Source organism: Protopterus annectens, chromosome 1.part0 (genome assembly GCF_019279795.1).
Source record: "Protopterus annectens isolate FY-2018-M chromosome 1.part0, PAN1.0, whole genome shotgun sequence".
NCBI classification, from domain to species: Eukaryota; Metazoa; Chordata; order Ceratodontiformes; family Protopteridae; genus Protopterus; species Protopterus annectens.
In genome coordinates this window covers 1,801,161,437-1,801,185,085 of record NC_056725.1, presented here as the reverse complement: position 1 = coordinate 1,801,185,085, position 23,649 = coordinate 1,801,161,437, and the positions used below count along the sequence as shown (strand labels likewise).

The following is a 23,649-nucleotide window of genomic DNA, read 5'->3' as shown; positions in this document are numbered from 1 at the left end:
TATGGGATACTTCCTGAGCAGACTGACCTTTGGAGTACAGGCACTCTTGTTAGCCAGTTTATATTACACTTAAGCAGTTTGTATGCACTGTGTTTTCTGCCTGTTCTCCTGGTGCTCTGACCTAATATTTTCTGTTAATTTTGGATATGTTGATTGTCGGGTCAGGTGTAATAAATCTTGTCGACTGGTTCTTGGTGGTTGTATTTTCTGTATGAAACATGTTTGTGAGTATTTTATTGCGTTTGGATCATCACTTAAGTGGAAAAGATTCTCCTCCACTACAAGGCAAATTAATAAGTGCAGTTTTGTTGCATAGTTTGAAGCACTATAAGCATATCACTTTGCAGAATAATGCCAAAACATAATGTCTACTTAGGCTCAAATTTGCTCTTTCAGGTGACACAAATAAACAATATAACGTGTGTTCAGAATTTGTACTTTTTCTGTTTCTTATTACCGTATCCTATCGCTATGTAGTGTTATCGGTCTTGTTTACTTTACAGTGCATCTGTGCGATTCATAGTGGGATTCACTTCACTTTAAATTAGTTTGTATGCTGTCATGTGTATTTAACTTCTTAGGTCATAGTGTTGGGTGTCTGGAAGTTTATTGTATTGCATATGATCTGAATGCCCTCTGCTGTAATTTTTTGCAGTGTTTCTGTCTGGAACCTGCTAAGTGTTGGTTATGGCCAAGTTAGACAGCTATAATTAGAAATACAGAGTAGCAATTACAAATAAGCTAGTATCTGTCACAGTAACAAAGATGAAAGTTTAAAAAAAGTCATCCACTTCTCTGAATGTGACCTAGCTCCTTGCTATAGTTACAGAGCCAGTCAGCCAGTAACAAGCATACATTCCTAGACAGCTGAAGAACTACAACAGTTTGAATGAATGAATGCCAGTATTGGACCTGGTAAACCCTGCAAGTTGTTGTTGTTGTGTCTTTCGGCTTATCCCTGTTAGGGGTCGCCACAGCGGAACTCCAGTCTGCTAATGTTTGGTAGTGGATTTTTACGTGCCGAGTTACCAGCCCTGATGCACAGCCTTCAACAAAGGCACGCCCATTCACGTATGCCTCCACACAGAAGACGCTGTAGGCTGAGAATCGAACGGGACAACGTCTTGCTGTGAGGCGACAATGCTACAGCAGCGCCACTATCATGGGTGTAAACTCTGCAAGTCATGCCCCTTAATAACATGCACCTAGGGCAGCCGCCTTCTTCACCTTGCCCTAGCTATGGGTCTAGCAGTACATAGGTGAGGCAAAAGTAGAATTTACTTTGCATTCAGATGGCAGAACAGATTAACAATCACTCTGCCAAGAAAAATTTAGAGAAGAAAAAAACTAAATGAAAATAGCAGTGAATATATTCATAAGTACAAGAAAATATAAAAATATTTGTAAAAGACTGTGTCTCGTATACTTTCTGAAGGCATACAAGTTTCAACAAAGGTAGTAAGTCATATATTGCAAGTCTCAAAAACACTGTAGATCTTCTCAGCAGAAAAAATCAGAGACTGAAGTAATGAATGATTCAGTCTTACAGGTCTGGGGGGTTGGCTGTAGTCTGAGATCAGCACCACCCCCTCACCCTGAAGCTACTTAAGGCATCTGTGTCCCATCCTTCCAGATACCAGACTTGGAGCATGCTCGGAAAGAGACGACGTAAAATGTAAGCATAAGAGAACCATAACAAGGAAATTTGAGGCTTGTCCCTTAAAATTCACAAACTGAAGTAATGAATCACTCAGTCTTAACAGCTCTTTGTGGGAGGGGGGTTGTAGTCTTTGATGCACTCTGTCTGTGTCTCAAGCTACTTAAGACTCTCTTTAGGCACATGTCCAATTCTTCCAGAAACCTGAGGTGGTGCATGTTCAGAGAGACTTTGCAAAATGTAAGTAGAAAGAGAACCAAAACAAACCAAGCTTAGTAGTAGCTGTACTGTAGCAAAGTAGTCTGTCTCAGCAAGGGAATGACATAAGTCCCAGTTTTAGTGATTATACTTGTATATATTAACAAACATCTAGCCACAAGTTTTGGAAAATTGGATAATGATGTTATTTGCTTAAAAATTAAATTACACAATGCACTTTTAAAATTAAATGTATAAAATTTGGTATATTCTTGCACATAGCATAGACTGAAGCTTTTAAATAAATATATGGCAATTAGAAAACATTGCTTAATGGCAATGATTTTGTTGCTTCTAGCCATTCTACTGTTAAATTTATTAAAGTTAACAGTTACAAAACGCTCTTAAGCAGCGATGTGTACACAATGGGCTTAAAAATGTATTTCCTTATTGGGTTCTTTTTCCAGGGTGTTGCAACTTTCTCATGTGAGTGGAGGAATGCATATTTCTGTGTGTATGTATATATATATATATATATATATATATATATATATATATATATATATATACACACGTATGTATGTATGTGTATATATATATATATATATATATATATATATATATATATATATGGTTCCCCTTCAAACCATTGAACGTTTAAATTTTTTAAAACATCGAAGTTCAGATCGAGACCAGAACATCGAGTTTGAAAACATCGAAGGTTTGAAGGGGAAGAAAAAGGTAAGTGTAGGTGGGAGAATGTTTATGTTTTTGCAGGGAGTCAAGGTGCCCTGCATACCGTGTGTGTCTAAATTTCTTTTTTTTTTTTTTTTTGTTACACTTGTAACCTTCGATGTTTCAAAATTCGATGTTCTGGTCTTGAGCAGAATTTCGATGTTTTAAAATTGCAGTGGTTAGAAGTGGAATCATCTATATATATATATATATATATATATATATATATATATGTCTGTATCACTATATGACGTAATCAAAGTTTTTACGTGCCATAAATGACTATTCATCGAACCAGCATCAGTGAACATTTTTCCTAGGGAAGGAAGTCCACATACAGAAATTTGTCCTTTTCCCCACTGTAGTATGATTTCAGAGTTTGTATATATAAGTAGGGGGGTATGGGGGGCTTTATGCTGGCCAAGTGATTTCTTACTGTGAGAAAAACATTCGTTGATGTGAACGTCTGAAGGGCCATTCAGTGATGTCAGTCCGATGAATAGCCGTTCGAGGTTAAGTAAACTTCGAAGTGATAATACACCTATATATCTATATGTGTGTGTGTGTGTGTGTATGTGTGTGTATATATATATATATATATATATATATATATATATATATATATATATATATATATATATATAATTTTTTATACAGATATCTAAATGTGTATATGTTTTAATATATACACATATATGTTTACATAATATATTACTACATATAGGAGCGTACATTAGTATTTAAGAACCTATAAAGTTTTTAATTATTTTTTTTTTATTTTTAAATCACAATTTTGAATTTTAGATATTTAATCAATTATATATAAATATATAATTATGCTGTGGAACACTAATAGATTATCTTTTGTTGATTGGCATGAACATTTAGTAGTGTGGAATTTGTTATCTGTTGCTTTAAGGAATTAATTTGATACTATGATGTTAGGGGTTCCTTGTGTCATGATTGGTGCCCAAGTTTATGTTAAGAAGTGTGTTTTATATTTTGTTAAATGTACTTTGAAAAAGCCCTTTTAGAATTTGTTGGGACGAAAGTGCTTAGTAAAAATAGTGTTTTTTTTTTATTTAAGCCTGCTGTGTTCAAATAATAAAATGTAACTTTTCATCTGCAGTTGCTGTGTCTTGTATCCCTGGTTCTTGCACCTTCCCTACTGTTGGCTGACCTATATAAGTTGGGACTTGCCAGTCTGCAAAGAAATGCTACTTTTTTGATCACCGTAGTGGTTTTTGTCTTTTATTCAGACTGAATGGCATTCAAGTGAATGTCAATGAGCCAATCAGTATATCTTCCAAAACTTTGATACATTTTACAAAAAAAAATAATTTTACACAGCTTTGTGCATTTTTACAGTACTGCTTTGTGTTATACTGAGAATAATTTCAGGTTTAATGCAACTCTTTGATAATTACGGTTGCCTCATCTTAGTACTGCTTTTCTACAGTATGGGCTACTTTGATTGTAAACACAATGTATTACAGCTGTTGCAATCTGACACAGAATGTTAACAATTAGTGCTGTCTCAGTAGTGTATTAAGCATTGTAGTTCCATCTGTGGTCTGTCAGTGCTGAAGTAGTGGTACTGTTTTATGTGTGTACCATTTTGTGTCACTGCTGCCTGGGTTATGGCAGAAAAAGTGTCTTGAACCAGCCCACTTACCCATCACAAAAATTCATGCAGGTTGTTGTATCTTTCGGCTTTTCCCTGTTAGGGGTTGCCACAGAGGAACTCCGGTCCGCTAATGATTGGCAGCAGATTTTTACGTACCGAGTTGCCAGCCCTGACGTACAACCTTCAATGAAGGTACGCCCATTTACGCATGTCTCCACACAGAAGACGCTTTAGCTGAGAATCTAACAAGACGTCTTACTGTGAGGCGACAACGCTACCGCAGCACCACCACCTCACTATACAAAAATTCATGCAAGTAAATACTCATGCAGGTAAATACATAAATATGCATCCAAAATATGACTCCTGCCACCAACTCATGATCCAGGACTGTCCAAGATCCTGCCTTTATAGGATGGCACCATAAACAGTTGCCACTATTGTAAGAGTTTTAAGTCAAGGACTGCCATTATTGCTGGGAAGCCGGATAGTGATTTTTTGTTTATCAGCAGCTGACATTGGGCAGACATGGATGCCTAGTGCAAGAACCAACCAGGGGCTCCACTCGAAAGTCTTAGACAAAATACAGAAAGGAAGATGTAAGCTAGGCCGAAGTCTTTGTAGGCTTTCACAGGGGCAAGCAAAAGGTACCTCTTTTACTTATGACATCTCTAAATCTCTTGAATAAATTTCTAAGTCTAAACATGCTACAGATGGTTAACTTCCCCTTAATGGTTTCTTGCACTTGAGTTTTCTTTATCCCTCCTGCACTGAATATTGAAACACTTGTTCAAATATCTTTTATTGCACACTGAACACGTTATGAGGACAATGTTCTAATGTTTGGTCCTGGTGTGATATTGCAGACCCCAGTGCCTTCCATCATACACCTGTCTCTTTTTTTTTTTTTTTTAGCTTGGCTTCAGGTGTACCACTCCTCTGCTTTGGAGACTTGTGTGATTGTAGGAGTTTTGGTAGAAAAGTGTCTTGGACATATTTGAATTTAGATTTTCTGTAAAGAAAGTGCCCGAGGCAATCTTTCTAAACATGGAACATTTTATCATAGATACGGCTATATGTGACACTACAATTTTGCAAGTTGATTTTCACCCTTAAGAGCTATTTCAGTTTTCCTTCATATTGTATAGCTTTGACATCATATAAATAGGTAAGAGGGTGTAGGGAGTGTGCCATCCTACAAAAAAAAAGAATGTTTTACTGATTCTTCCTGAATGTTTAGTTAGTGTTCTTTTTAAAAATTCCTTGGGTACATCGTGTGTAGGAAGCTTTTTTGATTTCTTGTAGTGGATCCAGAAGATAGATGTTCCTGTCATAGAAGCTATAAATATGTGTTCCTTTCTCTCAATTTCCTTCTTGAGGATCTTTCTGTTGACCCCTAAAGGTCATGAAATTACTGCTATAGTAGTCTGCTGTCTTTTGCACCTCATTAAAGAAGCTGGCTCAGAGTTTTCAAATGCTATCTTTGTGCAATCTGTGATTAATAGAGCCCTTAATGTGGAAATATCTTGATTCAAGGCCTGCTGCTGCTTCCAAAAAGGGTAACTGCCTTTACTGGTTGTCATCCAGGTGCTGTGTCCCAATCCCACATCTGAAAGCACCCTGCTTTTTTTTTCTACTGCCCAGTGCCTGGTCATTCTGCTCCAAGAAGGATTCCAACCTTATGATAGCTAAGCAGCAGGACTTTGGTACAGGCTGTTGTACCATCAGGAATTTGTCCCAGATGTTCCATTTCCAGTCCTCTTTAGTGAAGCAGACCTTACAGAAACTGCCTTTGAGGGAGGCCATTGAGAAAGAGCTTAGTATAGCATATAAGGTGAGGTTTTGTTTTCGCCTTCTGCAGCTTCCATAAAATGATTGTATTTGTTTAGGTTTGTAGCTGTTGTTGACTGCCACAGTGTAAAGGTGTCTGGCTGGGCCTGTCCCCCTGTCATGAAGTGTTGCTTGACCAGTGTTAAGCTGCTCTTTGATCAGTCTTAGGCTGTTTCTGAAGGTCTGGGGAGACTTTTTTTGAGGACCCTACTGCTTAAAGGGAGAGAAGCTGTCTGATTTGCTACTTCTGGGAGTAGCGAAACCTGTATTGTCTTGGATGTCATAGTGTAGTCAAAGGGACTGCTGAGCTGGTGGCTCTGTTGGGATAGCGTGGAACTGAACCTTATTACCATCTGTTAATGGTTTTCAAGAGATTGAAATGACTGTAAACTGTTATTGGACTTAACAGCTTCTGCCTTCTTATAACTTTTGTAAGGTTTTTCATGGTCACAGTTCAAATGTTTATTCCATGCTTTCATTTAGGCTTCAGGATTGTGTTGGTACACTTGATGAATGTCCGTTGCATATAATCATTTTGGAAGTGCACATTAGGTTTCTGTACTTGGACTTAGAAGGGGCAACATTTTTCATATAGACTGCTTCCCTTTAATAGTCCCTTTTCTTCAGGGGCATTCGTCAAGATGTTTGCAGTTATGTCCCGTACCTTTTCTGCCTGAATGTACATTTGTTAGTAGTTGTCTCTCATAAGTTTCTTGTATCAACTTTGTCCTGGGCGTTCCCATGTTTGCAGTCTCTGAGGGTCATTCTTGTATCAAATTTGGCCTGGAGGTTCCCATGTTTGCAGTCTCTGAGGGTCATTCTTGCTTCTAGATCTGCACAGTGTCTGCTTTGTCGAAGCAATAATGGACATGTTCAGTCTCTTTGTGGAAACAATAATGGACCTGTTCAGTCTCAGCTTTAGTCTCCATGGAGAAGGAACTTGAGTTTAGAAGGTTAGTGGTTTGGTTGGAATACTAGCCAAGGTTTCAAGCTTGCCTGCCATTACATCTTTTGGACTTAGGAAATGAGGTCATTGGTTTGTTTCCATGTGGTCATTTCGCACTGCCAGGGACTGCAAATTTATCTTTTCTTCTGAGAAAAGCTTTGTTTGTTGGAATCATTGGCCCACAGCCTGGAAGCTGGGCTTTCCTTTGTGTTCTTCGCCATCATACCCCTTAAGTTTGGATGTGCCATTGGATGGTTAGGAATCATGCATTGGGTCTGGTGTTGTTTCAATGCCAGTTGAGAGTAATTTTTATCGAAAACTGTTAAGTTCTACTAAATTGAATTATTTTCAGAAAAAAATTGTTTGCAGGACTGCAGTAAATGATGTCCTCCTGACTGACCACCCTTTAGTTGGGATTTCATTTTTGATTTGTAGAATTTATTAATGATAGGTTTGTATGATATTACAATATGCTTTTGTTTTTGTTCAGTTGTTTCGACAAGGCAGTGGAGGAATGGCGACAGTTCCATTGTGAGCTTAATGATCTCAATCAGTGGGTAACTGAAGCGGAGCAGACCTTGGCGGACTCCTGCCGTTCAGATGGTAGTCTGGATTCAGCGAAGGCAAGGCTACACCAGCAGGTATGTTTACTAACTTTGGGAATATAGAGCAAGACAGCTTTATTAATTGAAGTGTCCTATTCTCTTGAGCATTGTGATCTTTTTGCATAACATTCTTTTGTGCTTATATTGTCATTTTCTTTTCCAGAAATGCTTCCTTACAAAAATGTGAATACATGAAAGTATGTGCTGCTTTTAAAAGAGATCAGTTTCAGTTTCTGTGTTTGTGCAGCAGGGCAGACAGGGCATTATTTAAAATTGAGGAACGGATTGTTATTCTTGATGTCTTTCCTTAGATCACTGTTGCAGTATTCCAAACTGTCGGGTTATCTCATCCAATAACCTGGATGCCCATCCAGGGCACCAAAGCCGTACGTATGAATGTGGTCATGAGGTACATAAGCAGATGTATGAGCATGAAAACCTAAGACTCACAGCCAGTCTTAATGCAGGTCTCGCACTCATTGGTCTGTCCTGTGCATAGTTGTTGGTATCGTTTGTACCTTTACTTGTTCAGATAATTGCCCTATTGGGGAGTCTTCCTTTTATTTTTCTTTACTTTATTGTGATTTTAAACGGTTAGGTATCAACTAACAGGGGGAAGTGTGGTTGTGTTAGGCAGATTCATTATAAGGATCTCCACACCTAATTTGGGGCGGCCACAGTGGTGCAGCATGTAGTATTGTCGCCTCATAGCAAGCGGTTCTCTGTTTTGATTATCCACTGGGGTGCCTTCTGTGTGGAGTCTGCATGTCCTCCCAGCAATCGTGTGGGTTTCCTCTGGGTGCTCCGGTTTCCTCCCACACTCCAAAGACATACAGCAGGTGGATTAGACATTCTAAGTTGGCTGTGAGAGTGAATATGTCTGCGAGTGAGTGCTACGGATGAACTACCGCAGCAGGGCTAGCCACCCAGTGGTGTAAACCTTGGCTTGAGATGATTGTCACTGAAGTGACACCCTGACCCCATGTGCAAAAATGGGAAAAAAGGGGTTGAGGATGACTGGATCTCCACTCCTAATATATGATGTTATGTAGTCCAATCTCGCCTACATTCTTACTCGCGGGTTCGGAGCCGAATATCGGCAACGACTCTGTCAACTTTTCTCCTAGCTCGAAGTCTCTCATTGGCTGGGCCAAGCAGGTATCCCATGCTGCACTGCTTCATAACCCCAGATCTCATTTGCCGCTCGTTTAGCTAGGACATGGTCTCGCTTGGCTGTGGCTAAGTACCTTCTCTTTTTCATTTTCTCTTGAGAAAATTGCTATTTTCAACACAAAAGCTATTTTAATAGCTATTTTTGTCTTGTTGCTTGTTACTGTGTGTTACTTGTGTGTAGTTTGTATCCCTAACTGTTCCGGTGGGCTAGGCCCATTTGAGTTAGAGGACCTAGTCCTCCTTTCTGTGTATTGCTTTTTTGCTTAGGTTTTTTGTTGGTTACTGGGGCTAAGCTAGCTCATTATTTTTTCCTTGTTGTGGATAGTGTGTGTGAGTCGTAAAGAACCGTTTTACTTGGAGGTTCTTGGGTTGCTGTGGTAGAGTGTTCAGTAGTTTCCCGCCTTGCTGTTTTCTCTAGCTAGATTGTTCAGTTGGTCTTATTGTGCAAAATGTCTAAGGAGCAGAAGGAACATAAACCTTCCGGTTTTAAAAAATGTTCCAAGTGTAGTTACAAGATGTCCATCACAGATTCACGGATGGACATTCCGTATGTGTTTATTGCCTAGGGGCAATTCATTTGCAAGAGTCTTGTAGCTTCTGTCACGCCTTCAGTCCGGGGGTGCTCCAGGAGAGAAAAAATAAACTAATATTGAAGGGACTCATGAAACCTTCGTTTGAGGAGTCTTTAGACTTTGCTTCTAGTTCTCAGGCCAAGTCTAAAGCTTTGAAGGCGAAGAAAAGATCTCCGGCTCAGTCTGTTTCTTCAGAGCCGCCGGAGAAACTTTCTAAACTTGACTCTACCTCCTCGGCTCCTCTGTCCTCGGGGCCGCAGGAGGCATCTGTTGTACTGGAATCCACTTCGGCTTCTATTTTACTGGAACCCATTCGGAGCCGGTCACCCAGTGTCTGGCATGGCTCTCCTGACAGGAGATCCCAATCTTCATCACTGTCCACCAAATCCTCCAGGCATTCTGATTTGGATGTTGATAGGGTGGTGCAGAGGCTCCTGCAGTCGCCGGAGTTGGCTAAATTATTCTCGGCTCCGGAGCTTGTCCCGATGCTTGTATTGATGGTTCCTCCTCCGAGCACTTCCTTGTCTTCGGAGCCGGAGTGCTCCACTCAGAGTGATGTTCTTGCGCCGGCGCCGATACCGCTTAAGGGTTTATTGGTGCCGACGTCGGCTCCGACACTGTCGGCTCCTTCGACAGCTTTCGGCACTCGGGTTTCCTCAGTCAGGCCCGAGGGGGATACTTCAGGACACCTGTCTGTCGGCGTATCGGCTCGGGAGACCCCGACTCCGGTCATGGCCTGAGGCCCGTCAGTCCTCGGATTCAGGTGGACCGGCCATCGAGGCCATGCGGAGCACACTGGCCAAATTGTCAGTTACATCACCCAGATAGGTCATTCTGTCCCCTTCCGCCCTGGCTAGAGCCTCTGACGTCCCCCTATCCATAGATAGTGGGAGCCCAAAGGTTTGGGGATACCCCATGAGCAGTCCCCAACTTTCTGCGGGCCCCTCAGAGTCTGTGGCCCCCAGAAAGAAGACGTGCAAGAGGAAGCACATAGACTCCCAGGACGAGTCTCTCACTTTCCCCTGTGTCGTCCTCTGATGACGTCTCTTTCTCCGACATCCTGGAGATTTTGAGACAGAGGGATGACTGGCCGTCCAAAACCCCCTCTGAGGAGGAGTCGGTATTCCTCAAGGCCTTTGGAGCTCAACCCTCTGCCTCCTGGGTGTCTCCACCCTTTGACGAGCTCTTGGATTTAATCTGTCAAGGGTGTGGGAGAATCCTGATTCAGTGGAACCTGTACCCAGAAGGCCCAATAAGTTTCTTTCTGCTTCTCCCGGGAAAGAGTTTCTGTCCAAAGGGGTTTCTGTAGATGCTATGGTGGTGGTGGTGGCGGCGGCCACACAGAACGAAGTAGCCGAGACCTCTTCCTCTGTCCATCCTCCTAACAAAGAGTCTAGGACCATGGACCGGTACGGGAAGCATATCCTTTCATCAGCGACATTCACCTTACGGTCACTGAACTACCTTTGTCATTTTATTCAGCTCCAGAGAGATCTCCTCAAGGAGTTAGGAGATACTATAGTGGGTAACGTACCTGAGGCGTTGGCGCATACGGTTAACGCCCAGGTGTCTACCCTCAATTCTATTGTCAACTCGTCCATGAGGCTCATATCTTATGCAGCCAAGGGGGCGAGTAGGGCAGCCAGTATGGAGTAGCACTCAGGAGGCAAGCCTGGATGCGCCTGTGTCATTTCACAGAGGCCTTCAAGTCTTCTTTCACTGACGCTCCCTTTGATGGGTCCTCGCTCTTTGGGACCAAAGTGAAAGACACCCTCACCAGATGCGAGCAAGAGGGAAAGACCCTGTCTGCCGTAGGGGTCCATTTTTCCCCTCCCCTCTCGGCCTTACCCCAAGGCTCAGAGAGGTGGGAAGATGTGGTTCAAGAAGTCGCAGAAGTTTTTCCCTGCCGCACAAGATGAGTCCCCCTCCAGAGGCAGAGGAGGGGGAGGTTATTCAGGAAGACACCGCCCTAGAGGCAGAGGAGGCCCCCGCAACTCAGGAGACTGTGATTCCTTTTGCGGTTCTTACTGCCATTGTTCCTGATGTGTTGCCTGACTGTGCTTCTCCGGAGCTAGTCGGGGGCCGCATATCGTTATACCCGGAAGCCTGGGAAAGCATCACCCAGGATCGATGGGTGTTACGAATAGTTGCCGGAGGTTATGCCCATTCCCCTTTTTGTCAGATCCCCCTCCAGTCAGAAAAATCCCGGACGTTCCACCTGGTCAAAGGGATCATGCAGCCTTAGAGGTTTCAAAGCTGCTAAAGAGGGGAGTCATCCAACCTGTCCCCTCAGACCAAATCGGATTCGGGACTTACTCAAGACACTTTTTGGTACCAAAAAAGACAGTGGACCTGAGACCCATTCTAGATCTCAGCCGATTAAACCACTACATTCAAAAGTCTAAGTTCCAAATGGTCACCCTTCAGTCCATTTTTCCATTTCTGGAAAAAGAAGTATGGATGTGCTCCATCGACCTCAAGGATGCTTACTATCATATCAATGGACAGGGCATCCAAGAGTCACCTACACTTCCGGCTGGGAGCCAGTCATTTTCAGTTTCGTGCCCTGCCCTTTGGTCTCACCACAGCCCCCAGGGGGTTCACCAAATGTTTGGCGGTGGTGACAGCTCACCTGAGACGTCAAGGATTCCAAGTGTTTCCGTATCTGGATGACTGGCTCCTCACCGCCCCCACCAGGCATCTACTCATCCAAGCCAGGGACGCTACCATTACCCTCTCTCAATGACTTGGAATAACATTGAACTGGGAAACAATCTGCCTTGCTGCCCTCACAGTGTGTCACGTTTATAGGCACAGAGCTAGACACCATCCAAATGCGAGCCTTCTTGCCACACAAAAGTATCAGGGTATTACAGAATCAGGTTTGTGCGTTATTACCCCTCAGGAAAGTACAAGCGAGATGGGTTCTTCAGCTTTTGGGCACCATGACAGCCACCATTATGTTAGTGCCTCTGGCGAGATTACACATGAGGCTTCTTCAATGGCTTCTCTTTGCCCAATGTTCTTTCCAAAAACTCCCCCTTTCCCACCAGATCCTACTCACGGACCGATGCAAACAGGATCTCGGTTGGTGGCTATGCTCCACCAATCTGGACGAGGGGAAACCATTTGTTCCTCCATCACCTGTTGCCACGGTGACCACGGACACCTCCCAGATGGGGGGGGGGGGCATTATCTTGGCAGGACAGTCCAAGGCACTTGGCAAGATCACGAGGTACATCTGCACATCAGAGTCCTAGAGATGAGAGCGGTGTTACTGACGTTGCGGGCACTTCAGAGCTCTCTCCCTCTTGCAATACAGTCGGACAGCATGTCCGTTGTATGGTATCTAAACAAACAGGGAGGAACCAGATCTTGCCCCCTGTGCAGAGAGGCTATGCGAGTGTGACAGTGGGCAGCGTCTTCCCAACGGTTCCTAGTGGCAACGCACATTCCGGGGAAGGCCAATGTGATTGCAGACAGGCTGAGAAGAGCTATTCTCATGCCTTACGACTGGTCCCTGAACCCTCTGGTTGCGGAACAGATATTCAGCAGGTGGGGTCAGCCTTGCTGCGATCTTTTTGCCAATCCCCTCAATGCCAAATGCAGCAACTACTTCACCCTGATCCCCCCACAGGGGGACTCACCCAGGGACACTCTAGTCCAGGATTGGCCCTCCAGTCTGCTCTATGCTTTCCCTCTGTTTCCTCTGTTACCAAGAGTGATTCAGAAAGCCTTATCCTTGGGAGGCAAGATGATTCTAATTGCCCCACACTGGCCTCGCCAAGTCTGGTTCTCCTTTCTCCATCCATTCGTTGTAGACACTCCTTGGATTCTGGACCCAGTACCAGACCTACTGACACATGTCAGGACAGTTCCACCCCTCCCTGCAGACCCTCAGGTTGACAGCCTGGCTACTCCACTTCCGTCGTTAGTCAGACTTCATCGTTTTTCACTTGAGGTAGTGCACATTTTTATTGTCCTCTCATATGTCTTCGGCTAGGAAGATTTATTCCAGCAAATGGAAGAGATTCTCTATTTGGGCTCATGCCCAAGGTATTGACCCATACACAGCCCCAATTTCTGCCATTTTGGAGTTCTTGTCCATGCTCTTTCAGCAGGGCTCTGCACCCGCCACCATTAAAGTCCAGTTGGCGGCTATTTCAAGCTTTCATACCTCCTATGAGCCTTCCCTTATGGCCCATAAACTCTGTAAGGCCTTTCTAAAGGGCACCTTATTACTCCGGCCTCCTGTTTGAGAACCTATGCCCTGGGATCTAAACTTTGTTTTGCAAGCCCTTACCTCCCCACCTTTCAAGCCGGCTGCCACCTGGGAGTTAAAGTTTTTGTCCTGGAAAACAGCTTTCCTAATAGCCATCACATCAGCCAGACGGGTGTCAGAGATTCAAGCCCTCTCCATAAAACCCCCGTATTTGATTTTTCATAAGGACAGTTTCTCTTCGACCTAATCCGTCTTTTCTCCCCAAAGTTACATCTACTATTAATCTCAGTCAGTCTATTGAGCTGCCAGTGTTCTTCCCTCAATTTTCGAACAAGGCAGAGTTTAGATTTCATCAACTGGATGTGCACAGGCAATTGAGATTCTATCTACACAGGACCAAACACCTATGTAAATCTGACCAATTGTTTGTTTCCTTTTCAGAAAATAGAGCGGGATCCTCTATTTCCCAGGTTACCATTTCCAGATGGATTTCGAATTGTATTTCCTTTATTTATTCTTCAGCAGGAAAAAATCTACCGATGTCCTTCAAGGATGCATCTGCAGTCCTTACAAATGGGTTGTCCTGTCGTCAGGCAGCCCTTCGGTCGGCCGGATTCCAAAGTCTGGGTCTGGCCTCGGCTGGTGTCGCACTTCACCCGACGTCATAGCTGCAGTTATTCGGGTATAAAGGCATCAGCCGACGCCATTTTCCTCAGTCTTTCTTGCGCGTGGCCAAGCAGAAGCTGTTCGCAAGTGCCGGTCGGTCAGAACCAGAGATTACTACTACAAGTACCGAAGACTTCTAAAAAGCTAAGTACCCCGTTGGGGACTCTTTCTTGCCTCAGCCGATGTCAGAAAAAGTGAATAACTGTTTAAATTGTGGGAAACAAATACCTCATAAAGATTTCCACTCTTACTGCTTACCTTGCTTAGGCCCAGACCACGACGTAGCAGCTTGTCTAGCCTGTACCTCTTTCAACCGACGAACGCTTAGACGTCGGTGTGAATTTGCTGAAGAGTTTTTCGGCTCCGCTTTTGCTTACATTATGCCGTCGGATACTCCGACTACGCAAATTTCTAAAAAACGCAAGGAAAAGGACCGACACTCGCGGTCCGCGGTTTCGGCCGAAACCGCGGTTAAGCCAACCGCGAGTGTCTCGGTTTCGGCTGAAACAGAGTCCACGGTTCTTCCTTCGGCCGAAAGCTTGCCACTTAACGAGGCCTCATCCAGCTTGGCTGAATCTGCTACCGAAATCCCACCTGCTCTTGCAGGTTCACAGGATTTATCAGATACTATCCCTTTGGATATTTCTACCCCTGCACGTGGAGCTGCTAGGCCTCCTGCATCCATGTCGATTAAGGCCTTTGCCAGGGCTAAAGCAGCAAAAACTACCAAAACTGTGCCTGCTAAGACCCCCTCTCACAGGCCCAGTTCTAGTTCACAAATGCTTAGTCTAGCAGATGATCTCATTTCTTTGATCCGGGGATCCCAACCACATCCAGACAGGGCCTCTCACCCACCTCCAGAGAAGAGGACTAGAGTAGAGCCCCCTGAGCCAGTTTCTTCAGATGGATCCTCTGATGAATCAGATAATTCAGACCCTCCAGAGGCCCCTTTTTCTCCTTATGAGGACTCTGATGCAGAAGAGTCCATTCCTTCTGCCTCTCCGCCTGAGGAATTTTCTTTTGGGGAAACCTTGCATGCTATGAGGGAACAATTTCAATGGCAGGGCCAGGATTTTTCAGACTCTAGGAAAAGGCTTAGAACCTTTTTGCATTTGCCACAGCATAGGCCTTTAGCCATTCCTCCAGTACTTACTGTTGTGGATGATGCTTTTAATGATGCTTGTACTGCTCCTGATTATCTTCCTCCGGCCCCTGCTAAGCCCGATAGGTACTACAGGGTTCCGGACACACATTATCATTTTTATAAGGCCCCTTTTACAGATCCCGAAACTATCTCCCAGGGACCCAAGGCTGTAGCAGCTACCTCTACCAAAAAAACCCTCCCCTCTGAAAGGGAATCTAGGGCCTTAGAGAGATGGGGTAAAAAAGTTTACACTTCTGCTACTCTTTCAGCTAGGGCCTTGAACTGTCAATTCCACATGATTCAGTATCAGGAATTTGTTAGACCAGTTAACTAAAAAACTGTCCTCGGATGAACCATTAGACAAAAAATCTGTACAGGAAATGGTACATAACATTCAGCAGGTCAGTAATCATTCCTTAAAATGCGGCTATGATGCACTGGAGGCTTCCTTTAGATCAGCCATGACTGGCACAGTGATCAGAAGACATGCATGGTTAAAAGAACAGTCCTTACCAGACCATGTTAAATCAAAGCTCCTAGATGCTCCCATGGATAAGCTCAATTTGTTTGGCTCCCCTGCACAGCAGGTGCTGAAGAAGGTGGAAGAGAAAGCAAAATCTGTCCAGACGGTCAAGGATTTCTTGCACGTCCAGCCTCCAAGGTTTAGCAGGAACTGGCCTTCCAAGAATTGGTCCTTTCCAGACACCTCCAGAGCTCCGAGAGGCAGGAATAGACACTCAAGAGGCAGGGGTCAATCCAGAGGTGCCTACAGGGGACGTCAGTGGCAGGCTAACAACCAGCGAGGTACAGCCACAGATCCAGCCACCACCACCACTTCCACAGGACAATCACAGTGACTTGGCTCTGGCACCGCCTACCAGGGAACAACTAGAGGCACCCTTAGGCGGGAAGCTAGCCTTATTTTCAGTAAACTGGCATTACATCACAGGAGACAAATGGATTTTACAGACAATAGACCAAGGTTACAGGTTTCACTTCCATACCCTACCAAGGAAGAGAGGAATGCCAAACCTACCTCCAAATCAGAAGACAGAAGCTCTAGAACAAATAACTCACTTACTAAGGATGAGAGCTGTAGAAAGGGTACCATCTATGGAACAAGGGCAAGGATTTTACTCCAGACTTTTCCTGGTACCAAGAAAAGAAAACCAATGGAGGCCTATTCTCGACCTGTCCGCTTTAAACACATACCTCATTGTTCCAAAATTCAAAATGCTGACCCTACAGCAGCTTCTTCCCATGCTGGGCAAGGAGTCTTGGCTGGTAACTCTAGATCTCAAGGAGGCATACCTGCACGTCCCCATATGACCAAATTGCAGAAGATACCTCAGATTTCTTGCAGGATCAGAGCATTATCAATTCTCAGCATTGCCCTTTGGCTTATCTACTGTGCCCAGAGTATTCACGAAATGCCTGGCATCAGTAATTGCTCATTGCAGGCTTCAGGGAATTCAAATTTACCCTTACCTGGACGACTGCCTGTTACAAGCGGACAACAAAATCAAATTAACAAAAGATTTGCAAAGGGTCATTCATCTACTACAAGCCCTGGGATACACAGTCAATATAAAAAAGTCAAGGCTGATACCATCCCAAAGGATAACCTTCTTGGGTGCAGATCTGGACACATCAAAACAAATGGCATTCCTGACAGTAGAAAAACAGGAGCAACTCCCTTTCTACTTCATGGCATTAAACCAGAACCAGCTAACAGCAAGAAAAGTCCTGCAAGCTCTCGGTTACATGGCATCCTGCATAATATTGATTCCACATGCCAGACTACATATGAGAAAGTTACAGTGGTACCTAAGGAATTTATGGTCTCAGCACAAGCACAGCCTAGAAACCCAAATTCCAATAATTCCATGCCTGAAGCAAGAATTCCAATGGTGGGCTCAGGCCTGTCAAACAAACAAAGGACTGCCCTTCCACAGCACTCAACCAAGCCAGACCATCACAACAGACGCTTCAGACCTCGGTTGGGGGGCACACATGCTGGACAAGTGCATACAAGGCTTATGGACTCAAGACCAGCTGCACCTACACATAAATCAAAAGGAAATGCTGGCAGTAAAACTGGCAATTCAGGCATTCAGACCATTTCTTCGACAGGGTCAACTGCTGATAAGGAAGGACAACACCACAGTTATGTGGTACATCAACAAACAGGGATGCACACATTCATACCCTCTATGCCGGATGGCAATGGACCTCTGGAATGTGGCACTGAGCTTCAACATTCAGTTACAAGCAATTTTTGTGCCAGGAAAAGAAAATATACTAGCAGACATCCTAAGCAGAACTGCCACGGATGCCCACGAATGGATGCTGCATCCAGACATCTTCAAAACCATTACAAGGAAATGGGGACTACCAGAAATAGGCTTATTTGCATCCCCACACAATCACCAACTGAAAAAATTCTGCACAAGGACGTACCACCCACTTGCTTGGAAAGTGGACTCCCTATCTTTCAGTTGGAAAAACCTGACAGCATATGCATTCCCACCTCTTCCTTTGATGCACAAGGTGCTATTGAAGATCAAAGAAGACCGTCCAAGGGTCATCCTGATAGCTCCAGACTGGCCAAGGCAACATTGGTACCCATTACTGAGGAGTATGTCTCGGGAACAAATATGGCCTCTGCCCCTAGTTCCCTTGCTGTTAGCACAGAACAACTTCAAAACCCTGCATCCAAACCTGAAAACACTGCAGCTGGCTGCCTGGAACATTGCATAAGACCAAATAACCCAGACTTATCTCAAAGGGTTAAAGACATTATCTTGGAGGCTCGCAGACCCTCAACAAGAAAAAAATATTCAGCAAAATGGAAAAGATATCTCATTTGGAGTACAGCAAAAGGAGAGAATGTGTCACTGGTAAACATAGCTAACATCCTGGAATACTTGGCAGAGCTCTTCCACAACGGCCTGTCATTAAGATTCATGCATCAGCCATTTCAGCAGAATATAACTTGGATCCTCCAGTCTTCTCACATCCTCTGCTCAGGCAGTTTCTGAGAGGAATTAAAATGTAAAACCACCTAGGAAGCCACCATTGCCAGCATGGGACTTGAACTTTGTGCTAGAAAAGTTGACACTACCTCCTTTCGAACCAGCAGCAACAGCAGAATTACAATACTTATCATGGAAAACTGCTTTCCTGCTTGCAATCACTTCAGCAAGAAGGGTATCTGAGCTACAGGCATTAATGGCAGTACAGCCCTTCCTGATCTTCCATCAAGATAGTGTCCATGAGAACTAATCCTACTTTTATGCCAAAGGTGGTCTCCAGGGTATCTTTAAATCAAGCTATCCACCTACCTACATTCTTCCCCAACCCACAGAACAGGGGAGAAAGACTGTTGCATACCTTGGATGTACATAGACAATTACGTTACTACCTGGACAGGACCAAGAGCAACAGAAAAACTGACCAGCTACTGGTAGCATATGCAACAGGAATGGAAGAAAAAGCAATTTCAAAACAGACAATCTCTAAGTGGATAGGAAATTGCATTAGATTTTGTTACTCCTACCATGGGAAGAAAACTCCAGAAAACATCAGGCCTCACTCTACAAGGGCTACAGCCACTACCACAGCTTTTCTTCGAGGAGTGGCTACCAAAGACATTTTAGAGGCTGCTACTTGGAGCTCCGTGCATACATTTGCCAAGCATTATAATTTCCCTTTATACTCCAGATCCCGAGCAGGTTTTGCCACTGCTGTTTTGCAAGGGATCTTAACTACACCATAATCTTTTTTCTCCTCCTCCCCCAGTTTGGCTATGGTATTCTACCCATTTGTAAGGACTGCAGATGCATCCTTGAAGGACATAGTACAGTTTTGTACCTACCATAAATGTAGATGTCCGATAGGCATGCATCTGCAGTCAGGATTACCCACCCTCCTTCCCCTCTGTGGTACTCCTAGGGTATTTGCCCATCTTGTAGCTAGCTGGGGGAATCTATTATGGTGTATTTGTTTGTATATATGTACATACATGCTTATTTTTTGTTTGCTCTCTACTATTTGGAACCATTTGCATTTATCCAAATTTAGCCTTCCTAGAGGGCACCTGGCATCTGGGGCAAGAAACACTGAGGAAAATGGCGTCGGCTGATGCCTTTATACCCGAATAACTACAGCTATGACGTCGGGTGAAGTGCGACACCAGCTGAGGCCAGACCCAGTCTTTGGAATCCGGCCGACCGAAGGGCTGCCTGACGACAGGACAACCCATTTGTAAGGACTGCAGATGCATGCCTATCGGACATCTACATTTATGGTAGGTACAAAACTGTACTTTCCCTGTCAAGGCTAACTCTACTAGGGCTGTTTCCGCGTCTGTGGCATACCATGCCAGACTATCTTTGGATGATATTTGTGCTGCAGCCTCGTGGGCTTCCCCTCACACTTTTATTACTCATTACAAACTGGATGTGGCTTCTAGGGGCCGGGCTTCCTTTGGTTCCACAGTCCTCAGGAGTATCTTCCTTTGAGCCTCCTAGGATAGAGGTGCTGGGGACACTGTCCCGCGAGTAAGAATGTAGGTGAGATTGGACTACATAACATCAAGAAGTTATGTACTCACCATAACGTTCGATGTATGTAGTCCATCCCGCCTCACATTCTTACGTACCCTCCCAACTGCCCCCCCTCCTGGAGGATCTGGAGGTTAGGATTGGTACTAGAGTACCCTTCAATGGTAGTTTGTTTTCTTACCCTCTTTGATAGTGTTCTACCTTATTGGGTTGTTGTTATGCATGCGGTGTGATTGTGGGGTTTGCAGCAAACTAGATATGGAGTTATGAAGCAGTGCAGCATGGGATACCTGCTTGGCCCAGCCAATGAGAGCCTTTGAGCTAGTAGAAAAGTTGGCCGAGTCGGAGCCAAACCCACGAGTAAGAATGTGAGGCGAGATGGACTACATACATCGAACGTTATGGTGAGTACACAACTTCTTGTTTTTGCTCTGCTACAGAACACGACTAGAAGAAAAGCAATGTTTATCAATTCTTTGAACCAAAACCTCTATGAATGTCACTTTACTGTGTTGGTACTTACCTGTGGACCCAATGCCTTAAGCTCCTCACCCAAGCTAAAATGTCAGATTCTTCCACACCCAACATCCCACTCTTTCTGAAAGAGAAATTCAAATGGCCTAGACTTCACAAGAAACTGCAGTATGTTCTACTACCTTTTAGGCTCCCACTACTGTGACCCCACTGGAGAATGGTATGCCTTCTGATTTGTGCACATCTGGTAAGACATCTTGCCAATACAATGGAGGAAGGGAAACTCTACTTATAATTTTGGAAGGACCTGAAAAAGTTCTCCAAATATTAGTTCGGAAAGAAGTGCCTGTTTTTTTAATAAAAGTACATTAGGGATTGTATCTACCATGATTGGTTAAAGTGGATGTCACTCCCAAGAAGAAACAAAAAATGAAAAAAATGTTTCCTCCACATAGACGTGACATGAAAAAGAGAGAATGGAATTTTCACAAGGTCTGTTTAAGGCCATTTTGGAATTCAGGCCCCCATCTTTTCTTTCTTCTGCTCGCTCTACCTCTGCCACTCAGGAGACCCTGCTTGAGCCATCTTCTGAGGAAAATAAAGCAAAGTTTGATTTAGGAAAACATATCTTGGCCCACTCCTCCTAGATTCATTCCCCAAGCCAAATTGTCTGTGATGATGAGAATAATTGTATCCCCTGATTTTCCTGTAGAGGAAATCTCCTTTTGGAAAACCATCACTAAGATGCAGCATTTTCAGTGGAAATCCAGTCAAATTTTTTGATGTACAATTTACTAGTAACTAGCACCCCTACACCTGCTCCTGTCCCTTTAGTATTAGAAGCTTTTCTGGATGCTTTTGCATCCACTTGTACTGCACCTGTCAACCTGTAGTACTTAACGTTCTGATAAGTTCTATGAAGAGCTTGGACACTTACAAGTTATGTAGAAATCCCTTAGCAGACCCTTCTAACTTTTCTGTTTTCACTGACAATCTGTATAAACTCATGCCTTATGCTAATCCCCTTCCCTCAGACAGAAACAGTAAGGCAGTGGATAGATGTGGAAAGAAGGTGGTGTATATCTCCTCCTTTCTGGCTTTCAGAGCTGTGAACTACTCAAAGTGAGGCATAGCATTAAGTGCAGTTATGATGCAATAGAAGCTTCTTTCAGATCAGCTGCTACTGGATCTGCCATTTGAACCTATGGATGACGTCTTTCTCAATCCTTACCCAAGTATATGAAAATTAAAGTTTTGGATTCCTCTCTTAATAGGGACCTTTTATTTGGCCCTGAAGTGGCCAACTTGTTAAAATCCTTGCAAGAACAAGGTACAATTGTTTAAGATTTCAAGTATTCCTCACTTCTGTCCCCAGGTAGCAGCAAAACTTCCCAGTTAAGCCCACTTCCTTCTCTCACAGGGACTCTAGGTCTGAACAGAATGGCAGAAAAAAAATCCAAGAGAGAGATCTCAGAATAAACCAGACAGTTTCTCTAAGTCTGGGAAACTTCCCTTTCCAGACACATCAACCTGATTATGTTTTGCTTCCTCCAGTCCCCCTCATTCCAACCCTCCCTCTGTCAAAAATATTGACTTTATCAATTTCTACTTTTAGCTCCAAACTTCAGACAGATGAGTTCTTTCCATTATACAGCAGAGTTACAGGATGACTTGGGGAATTGCACCATTCAAAGGTATCCCACCACTACCTTCTAATCAGATAAACCTTGCTTCCTATCCTGTAGGCCTTGAATGACCAAGGTGCAGCATATCGCTCAAGTTCTTAAAGTAAGAAATCTGGACATGCCCATAAATAAAGGGGGGACAAAGGCTCAAAAAGTAGGGACAATTTTTAAATCGTGTTCTTACAAACGTAGAATGATGAAAGAACAAGTTTGGCATTAGCATGAATTTTCTGACAGGTGGAAAGTCTGAATCTCAAAGTCTGTCATTATTTTCTGACTTCACTCCTCGATTTGTCAGTAATTTGCCAGAAAGTGAAATTTTTTTGAGAAACAGCCCCAAAATAGGCAAAAATCTGTGCAGTTGATAGGTAGGAAGTATAACCTGTACCATAACAGTATGTAGGAAATGGTTTTATTCCAGACTTTTTCTGGTACACAGAAAAAAAGAGAATGGATACCTATATTAGATCTGTCCCATCCCAGTACTTTTCTGAATGTCCCCTTGTTCAAAAAGTGGTCACTGTAGACTCTTCTCCCTTTCATTCTTCCTGAGGTGTTCCTGGTATCCTTGCACATCAAGGATTCTTGCCTCCATATTCCCTATTTACCCTTCATATAAGAAATTTTTTAAATTTTCTGCTTGACCACAAACTTTCTGTTCTCTGCTTTATCCTTTGGGTTATCGACAGTTTCCAGGATCTTCACAAAGTGCTTTGCACCAGCCATTGCTTTTTGCAGAACTCAGGAGGATTCAAATATTTCCATGTCCAGACAACCTGATAATACAGGCATCCTTTTGGGTGGATTTTACAGCATTTCCACTTTACTATCTCCCTCCTGCAGAGGCTGGGATTCCTCAGAAGATGGCGCAATAAATTTCAAGTCCACATTGAATCCCACCCAAGACCTGTTTTTTCGGCCTGCAGGCTAGACATGCAACTCATGCTAACCTTCCGATCATAAGAGACATTACACGCCTACTCCAGCTACTTTTGGTCACTGCTGCCTCTGCAGTTTTGCTGTGCAAGTGAAATTCTCAGAGCCCTGTGGGTCATGTCAGCATCCATACTAGTGGTACTTTTTGCAAGACTCCATTTAAGAACTATCCAGTAGTACCTAAAATCTATCTGGTTTCAGTATTGTCATCCTCGGATTCCATGTCTTATCTTTCTGAAGAAAAAATTTCAGTTGTGGCTGTTGCAGATAAACCTTAACCCAGGGCATCCATTCAAGGTGGTAGTGTCTTCACAGGAAGTACACAGATGCACAGACCTAGCCTGGGGGTTATAGACAGGCTCCCTAAGAGGCCAGGAGCAATGGCCAACAAATAAAAGGACAGAGTGCATCAGTGTGAAGAAAATTCGGGCCCTGCAGATTTTCTCTCCTACGCTTGGCTCCAGATAATCTCAGAATCTTTGCAGACGGTACTAGTCATGTGGTGCATAATTAAACAGGAGGGAGTCGAGACTTAGTTATGAAGGGTAGCTCTTCTAGCTTGGGAACAGGCCATAAAAAGCAAACTTCTCCCTCCAAGCAGTTTACATTCCCTC

At 43.7% G+C, this 23,649-nt stretch overlaps 1 protein-coding gene across 3 annotated transcripts in view; it reads left to right on the top strand.

Annotated features, from left to right (window-relative positions):
- Positions 1-23,649, top strand: part of UTRN (utrophin) — a 4,744,936-nt gene that overhangs the window by 2,299,576 nt on the left and 2,421,711 nt on the right. For all 3 annotated transcript variants that reach the window (XM_044069601.1, XM_044069592.1, XM_044069610.1), the window contains one exon: positions 7,484-7,634. In XM_044069601.1, the coding sequence (XP_043925536.1) occupies positions 7,484-7,634 (151 nt within the window). The remainder of the gene's footprint in view (positions 1-7,483; positions 7,635-23,649) is intronic.